Source organism: Rhincodon typus, chromosome 13, assembly GCF_021869965.1.
Source record: "Rhincodon typus isolate 14 chromosome 13, sRhiTyp1.1, whole genome shotgun sequence".
Classification (NCBI taxonomy): Eukaryota; Metazoa; Chordata; class Chondrichthyes; order Orectolobiformes; family Rhincodontidae; genus Rhincodon; species Rhincodon typus.
In genome coordinates this window covers 52,248,137-52,256,186 of record NC_063344.1, presented here as the reverse complement: position 1 = coordinate 52,256,186, position 8,050 = coordinate 52,248,137, and the positions used below count along the sequence as shown (strand labels likewise).

General features: G+C 39.8%; 1 protein-coding gene across 1 annotated transcript in view; it reads left to right on the top strand.

Moving 5' to 3' along the window:
* The first annotated feature begins 4,807 nt into the window (after window positions 1-4,807).
* LOC109926979 (solute carrier family 25 member 36-A) overlaps window positions 4,808-8,050 on the top strand; it is a 16,573-nt gene continuing 13,330 nt past the window's right edge. Inside the window, exons 1-2 of the mRNA XM_048604118.1 lie at window positions 4,808-4,911; window positions 5,293-5,393. Of these exons, the coding sequence (XP_048460075.1) occupies window positions 4,808-4,911; window positions 5,293-5,393 (205 nt within the window). The remainder of the gene's footprint in view (window positions 4,912-5,292; window positions 5,394-8,050) is intronic.

Below are 8,050 nucleotides of genomic sequence, written 5' to 3'. Positions count from 1 at the left end.
AACCAAACACTGACCGTTCTATGAACTTCAATTTCATCAAGTTTTTTGTTAAATGCTTTCATAGTGATCTCTTTAGACAACATTGATTGCCATGCTACTCAACCAAAAATTTGTGATTTGAATCAAGCATGATTTGCCTTTTACAAATCTGAGTTGGCACACCTTAAATCACTCCCAGTGTGCTGTTTTTCTTTTTCTGATTTAATATCACTTTAAACCTTCTCCATTAATGTTAAATTCCCCAACCTGAGTCCACTAGAACCGTCCTTGCACCTTTTCTGCATATTTGCCAATTGCTGATCTACTCCATCTCCCGGTGTTTCAGAAATTATGGATCATTGTGGCAAATCCTTGCACCATCTCCAGCTCTGTTTTCCTTAGTAGCCTGAGACCCACACCATCCAGACAAGACAACTTGTTCACGCTCTAAACATAGCCAGCTTTTTCATGCCTAATCCAGGACTTTTCATTTTGCCTATTAATTTTCACCCCATCCATGATCATGACCATATCCACTTCAAATGTAATGGTTATTTTTGTCATTGCATCAAATGAAAATCTTTGTTTTAGCAGTAATCTATTGTAGCATGTTCAATAAATGTGTTGCCTCCACCTCTGTTTAACCTGATTTTAACTCCCTAAAAATTACTTTTTTTTAAAAAATGAAACTGCACTGAACCATGTAAAAGTTTCATGGATGTACAGGTTTTTTCCTAAGTTTAACTCTTAGTTTCTACCGCCTTTTTTTTAAATATGGCTGTGTACATAGGAAAATGATATCACCTTCTAAGCTTTCATTTGTTGAATGCAGTAAGTGGAAAATCATGATCCCAGTTTAGAGAGATGGTTTTGGAGGCAGGGACAAAATAATTTGAGACAGCTTTCTTTCTGAATTAACATTGAAGATTGATATATTCTCTGCAGTCCTGCTGGTTTGGCTTATTTCAGGTCCAGATTGAAAATAACAGGAACCCTTTGCTGACCTGTTATATGAATGAAGACCGAATTAATATGGTCTAGGATTCCTTTTGACATATTGTAAATGAAGGATGTAATTTAGGAGACAAATGGCTTTCACTAATTTATTAAGTAGAATTAGGTATACCTGTTTTCTTTATATGCACTACACATTAGCAGACTGAAAAAAGCTGGTTCATTTTTTTTTCCAACAGTGAAGTGTCATGTGCAGCACTTAAACCTGTTGTAAAAGGAATACAAATGCACTTAATGGTGTTTTTCCAAAGTGATGTCCAAAAATCTTAATAGTAAAAGCAAGCATATGGCTTGTTGAGTTTGCCTTTTGTGACTAAGAGCAATACCAAAGGTTAATTGAGTCACTGAGTTATGGCCTATCTGTTTAATAAGACCATTAGTAAGTATGGACTGAAGTGTTTGTAAATGACTTAGTTTAGTAGCCCTTCATTAACACCAATGTGAGTCAGAACATCTGCTATCATTCAGAGTGCAACCTTTCTACTACTTGATAGCCATGAGGTTCTTATTCAGCGGGAATTTTTATGAAGTAATTCACTTCATTAATAATTGTAGGTAGAAAATTGCTGTAGCCTTTAGTGTTCTCAAGTAGCTCAAGTCTAGAAGAAAGGCATTGTGAAGCCACGTATGCAAAAGAAATAGCTGAAGAGCTCTATACCCATTTAACAAGCACTTTTAAGATGTTATCAGTCGGATTTTTGTACCAACTTCTGGAAATGTGTGCTCGGCAAGTTACTGATTTGGTTGGAATTCGCAATACATCAGTTTTGATTTTTCTCATTCTGAATGATGGATAAATGTACAACATGGCAAGTTGCAGAACTGTACAAACCAGCAAGCTCCTAGGCTTTAAATATTTGGCCAGTCACCTTGGCTCAAATGACATTTTCTATATTTTGGATATCTCTACCACATGTAAGATAAAGATCTGCTGAAGGTGTTGCATTGTCCTTTCGAGTTTTCTACACACTATACGATAAACACCTTGAACATATCACATTTGAACATTCCAAGTAAGGTGGAAAAATTGTTCACATGCACAATGTTAACTTGTCTGCTCTGTCTTCAAATGCTGAAAGAATGACCTCAGTGATTGCAGCATTTGCTGTTTTGAATACTGATCTTTATCCTTGCAATTTTTGAGATGCTATTTTCCAAAGGTGTGGTCTTAATTTGGCTTGCCTTGTGTGTAGCACATTTTGCTCTCTACAAGGGTTTGCAGCCCTGGGCAATTATTTTGAAAACAAAACTTCAAAAAAAAAAATTGGAATTTTCCAAGTATTCCCAACTAGATCTATAAACTGATCCCAATTCTTGTTAGCATTTATTTAAGTCTCTGCGAGGATGGTGCTGGTCTCAAATATATCCTTAATCTCTCCTATTATTTATTCTGTACATTGAACTGTACTATTTTTTTTTTAGCATCAGATGAAGATCAGTTAATGAAACTGACCTGTTTGTCCAAGTTGCTAGAAGGTTGTCCTTTCACACACTACACCACTTTGTACAATCAGTTGTTTTTATAGACTTAGAGTCGTAGAGATATACTGCATGGAAATAGACCCTTCAGTCCAACTCCTCCGTGCCAACCAGATATCCTAAATAAATCTAGTCCCATTTGCCAGCATTTGGACCCCATAATCCCTCTTTAACCCTTCCTATTCCTATACCCATCCAGATGCCTTAAATGTTGTAATTGTACCAGTCTCCTCCGCTACCTCTGGCAGTTCATTCCATACCCACACCACCCTCTCTGCCTGAAAAACCTGCCCTGCAAGTTCCTTTTTGAATCTTTCCCCTCTCTCTCCTTAAACCTATGCCTTGTAGTTTTGGGCTCCCCTACCCTGGGGAAAAGACCTTGTCTATTTACCCTATCCGTGGCCCACCTGTTTTTGGAAACCTCTACAAGGTCACGCACACACAGCAGGGAAAATAACCCCACTCTATTCAGCTTCTCCAAATAGCTCAAACCCTCCAACCCTGGCAAGATCCTTAAATCTTTTCTGACCCCTTTCAAGTTTCACAACATTGTTGCTGTAGCAGGGAGATCAGAATGACCTCCCAATCCTATACTCAAAGCACTGACCAATAAAGGCAAGCATACCAAACACTGCCTTCACTATCCTATCTAGCTGCAACTCCACTTTCAAGGAACAGTGAGCCTGCACTCCAAGGTCTCTCTGTTCAGCAACACTCCCCAGGACCCTACCATTAAGTATACAATTCGTGCCCTGATTTGCCTTTCCAAAATGCAGCACCTCACATTTATCGAAAACTCGATTTGCCACTCCTCAGCCCATTGGCCCAATTGATGTACTTTGAGGTAACCACCTTCGCTGTCCACTGCACCACCAATTTTGGTGTCCATTTACTAACTAACCATACCTCCTATGTGCATATCCAAATCATTTATATAAATGACGAAAAGCAGTGGACCCAGCCCTAATCCTTGTGGCAGCCTGCTGGTCGCAGGCCTCCAGTCTGAAAAGCCACCCTCTACCCTCAGTTTTGTATCCATATAGCTAGTTCTCCCTCTTTCGTGTGATCTAACCTTGTTAACTAGTCTACCATGAGGAACCTTGTCAAGCGCCTTACTGAAAGCCATATAGATCCCTTCAACCACTCTGCCCTCATCAGTCCTCTTTGTTACTCCGTCCAAAAACCCAATCAAGTTAGTGAGATGCAATTTCTCACGCACAAAGCCATGTTGAGTATTCCTAATCATTCCTTGCCTTTCCAAATACATGTAAATCCTGTCACTCGGAATTCCCTCCACCGACCTGCCCATCACCAATGTCAGGCTAACGGGTCTATGGTTCTCGGGTTTATCCCTACCATCTTTGTCAAATAGTGGCACAACTTTAGTCAACCTCCAGTTTTCGGCACCTCACCCATGGCTGTTGATGATACAAATATCTCAACAACGGGCCCAGCAATCACTTCCCTAGCATTTCTCTCAGTTCTAGGGTACACGATCAGGCCCCATGGATTTATCCATCTTTATGCATTTTAAGACGTCCAACACCACCACCTCTGTAATATGGACGTTTTTCAAGATGTGACTACTTATTTTTCCTCATTCTCTATCTTCCATATCCTTCTCCACAGTAAACACTAATGCAAAATACCAATTTAGCATCTCCTGCTGTTCCACACATAGGCAGCCTTGCTGATCTCTTTAAGGGGCCGTATTCTCTCCCTAGTTACCTTTTCGACATTTAATGTATTTGTAGAATCCCTTTGGATTCTCCTTAACCCTATTTGCAAAAACTATCTCAAGTCCCGTTTTTGCCCTACTGATTTCCCTGCTTCCTTCTTACTCTTGACTAAAACCTCAATTTCTCTAGGCATCCAGCATTTCCTTCATCCTAAAAGGAACATGCTGTCTCTGAACTCTTGTTATCTCATTTTTGAAGACTTCCCATTTTCCAGCTGTCTGTTTACCTATAAACATCTGCTTCCCCTCCCCAGTTAACCTTTTGAAAGTTCTTGTCTAATACCATTAAATTGGCCTTCTTCCAATTTAGAACTTTAACTTTTAGATCCAGTCTTGTCTTCTCTTTTTCCATCACTTTTAAAACGAATAGAATTATGGTCAATGGCCACAAAGTGTTCCTCCATGACACCTCTAGTCATCTTCCCTGCCTTATTTCCCAAGAGTGTGTCAAGTTTTGCACCTTCTCTAGTAGGTAATGTCCACATGCTGAATCAGAAAATTTTCTTGTATACAGTTTTAACACATTCCTCTCCATCCAAGTCCTTATCTCTGTGGCAGTTCTGGTACAGATCTTTTATCATGGCCCAGTCTTCCAGGATGGCCAAAAACACTTGTCTACGTGCACAACTTGACAAATTCTGTTTAACAAATGGAGCTGGTGTTCCTACTAAGTCGCACAGCAACCCGAGTGCGCTGTGCAGGTCACTCTCAAGTTGGCAGCTTTGAATTATCATGTGCAGCCAGCAATAACGTTTGCTACAGAAGTAGTGCACACTTGAGTCACTTGCACGCAGGAAAATTAATTGAGAGAACATTGGATGTAACAAAAAAATCTAATCTAATTCTTCATCTTTAAACCTTGTGAATCTGAGATGATTACATTCATTTTTGTATCTTTTCATCTTTGTTTATGGGAAATAATTCTGAATGAAATAAAATGTAAAATTAAATTTGCACAGTGTTACTTTCTTAAGGTGCGCAGAGGAGAAAGAGAGTAGTGTTTTTTTTTTAAATCATTGCCAAGTTGCTGGGTTTAAAGTGTGGCTAATGTTTCACTGATGCAATTGTGTTCCCTCTTCTAGAGCAATTTACTTCGCTGCTTACTCCAGTTCTAAGGAAAAATTGAATGCAGTCCTGGATCCAGATTCTAGCCTGGTCCACATGGTCTCGGCTGGAGTGGCAGGTAAGAGTAAAGAGTGCTGTTTCTTTTCTTAACTTTTTGAGGAATGTAGTTAGCAATATTTGGAGAAAGTGGTCTCCTAACTTAAAAATTAACTTTCAGGCTTTGAAATTTGTAAAATGATCTGAATTTTCAGAGTCAGAAGTGTTGTATCTATAGGTGTATTCTCAATGCAGATATAATAACTACTGTTTTATTTCAGCATTTTCTATGAATTTGGACATCTGTGTCTTCACGTAGATGTCATAGAAAATGTATGAACCATTGTTTAGTGTTTCATTTTTAAAATCACTTCATTTAATTTACTTTTTAAAGACGTTTCAATTGCACTACTCTCATTCACACATGTAGCCGCCACCTCAAAAGTTCAAATAATTGTACCATGTTGGAAGACAGCTAACCTTCTAGCACCTCTTGTCCAGAGATGATGTGAACATTAATGTCAAGGCTGCCTGCTGCAGCCTCTTCTTTTGCATCCTACAGCAGTCCAGCAGGCACCTCATCTAGGCCTGGGAATTTATCCAATTTTTAAGCCTGTTAAAATCGCAAATATCTCCTCCCTTTCCAATCAATTTACTCAAGTTTATCAAAATCCCCACTTTTTTTTTTTTTAAAAGCACTTATGTTGTTCTTGATAATGAATACGGGTACAAAATACTTCATTTCTGTCTTCTGGCTCTACACTTCAGCCCCCACTCTTTCCCTGATTATCCTTTTTTGTCTCTAATATAGTTTAAATACTTTTGAATTATCCTTTATTTTATTCGCCAGTATATCTTTCATTTTTCATCTTCTCGTTCCTTTTGTTTAAGTAACCCTCAACACGTTCTGTACTCTTGGGCTTCTATTTACTTGGGTTTACTGGACTCCTGTGCCTCCAAGCCCCTTCATCATTTTATAGAAATGTTTTGGCCTTCTGCTTCCACCAGTTCCATTTTAAATGGCTCCTACTGCTTTGTAGATTTTCTGATTATGTAGCTTCTTGTGTTTAGTAAAATTGAATTTCTCCTCATTCAGAACATTTTTTATTTCTGGTCCAACTTTTTTCTTTTCCATAATTACCTTTAAAATCTTAGAATTATGGGCACTATAATTAAAATGCTCCCCCACTGATGCTTCAAGCACTTGCCTGGCTTTGATCCCCAAAATTAGATTGAACAGTCTCCTTCTTTTGTAAGGCTTTCTATTTGTGACTTAAACTTTTCTGGACACATTTTAAGAATTCTGATCCCTCTAAATGCTTCATACTTTTTTATTCACTTGTGGGACATGGGTGTTGTTGGCTGGCCAGCATTTGTTGCCCGTTCCTAGTTTCCCATGAAAAGATAGTCATGAACTGCTGTAATCCATCTGCTGTAGGTAGACCGCAATATCAGCAGGAAGATTTTGATCTAGCAATAGTGAAGGAAAGATGATTTCCAAGTCAGGATGATAAGTGGTTTAGAGATGATTTTTCAGGTGGTGGTATTCTGATGTATCTGCAACCCTTGTCCTCCTTGTTGGTCATAGTTGTGAGAATGAAGCACATTGTCCATGGTGCCTTGATGAATTTCTGCAGTGCAACTTGTAGGCAGAGTGCTACTGTTACCTAGCATCAGTAGTAGAGAAAGTAAACATTTGTGGATGTGGTGTCGGTCAAGTGAGATGCTTTGACCTGGATAGTGTCAAGCTTCCTGAGTGTTGGAGCTGCACCCATTCAGGCAAGTGGGGGGTATTCCATCATACTGCTAACTTGTGCCTTGTAGATGCTGGACAGGCTTTGGGGAGTCGGGAGGTGTTATTTTTCTGCAAAATTCTTTAGTCTCTGACCTGCTCTTGGAGGTACTTTTGTTTATACTGCTGCTCCAGTTGAGTTTCTAGTCAATGGTAACTCCCAGAATATTAGTTTCTCATCAGCCTATTCAGAGATGTTACAGCATACTTCTGGAGCAAGTGGGACTTGAATCCAGGTTTCCTGGTTCAGAGGCAGGGATACTACTACTGTGCTACAAGTATCCCTCCCTGGGATGTTGATCGTAGGGGATTCATTGATGATATTGTCATTGAATGTCAAAAGGATGATGGTTAGATTTGCAGTCTGTTTGTTAATGGAGATGGTTACTGTCTGGCATTTGTCTGGTGGGAATGTTACTTGCCACTTGTCAGCCAAAGCCTGGAGATTGCCCAGCTCTCGTTTCTTTTGAGCATAGGCTGCTTCCATTTCTGAGGAGCTTTGAATGGTGCTGATGGTTACACAATGTTCAGCGAACATCCCACTTCTGACCTTATGATGGAGAGAGGGTCACTAAAGTAACTGAAGATGCTTGGGTCTGGGACATTACCCTGAGGAATTCTTGCAGAAATGACCCCCGTTAACCACAATCCTCTTCCAATGTGCTGGGTATGACTTCAACTAGCAGAGGGGTTTCCCCCGATATCCATTGCTGCTCTCTCCCCGCTCTGATCATTTGAGTTCAATACCCTAATTTCATCCTCTCCCAATATCCCTTGATCTCTTCAGCCACGAGTTACATCTGCCTGCTCCACTTTCTGTGCAGTCAATTCCACAGGCTCACCACCCTCTGGGTGAAGAAATCTCTCCTGATCTTAGTCCTAAAAGTTTTACCTTATCTTTGAACTATGACTCCAAGTTTGAGACTCCACCGCGGACCCCCACCACC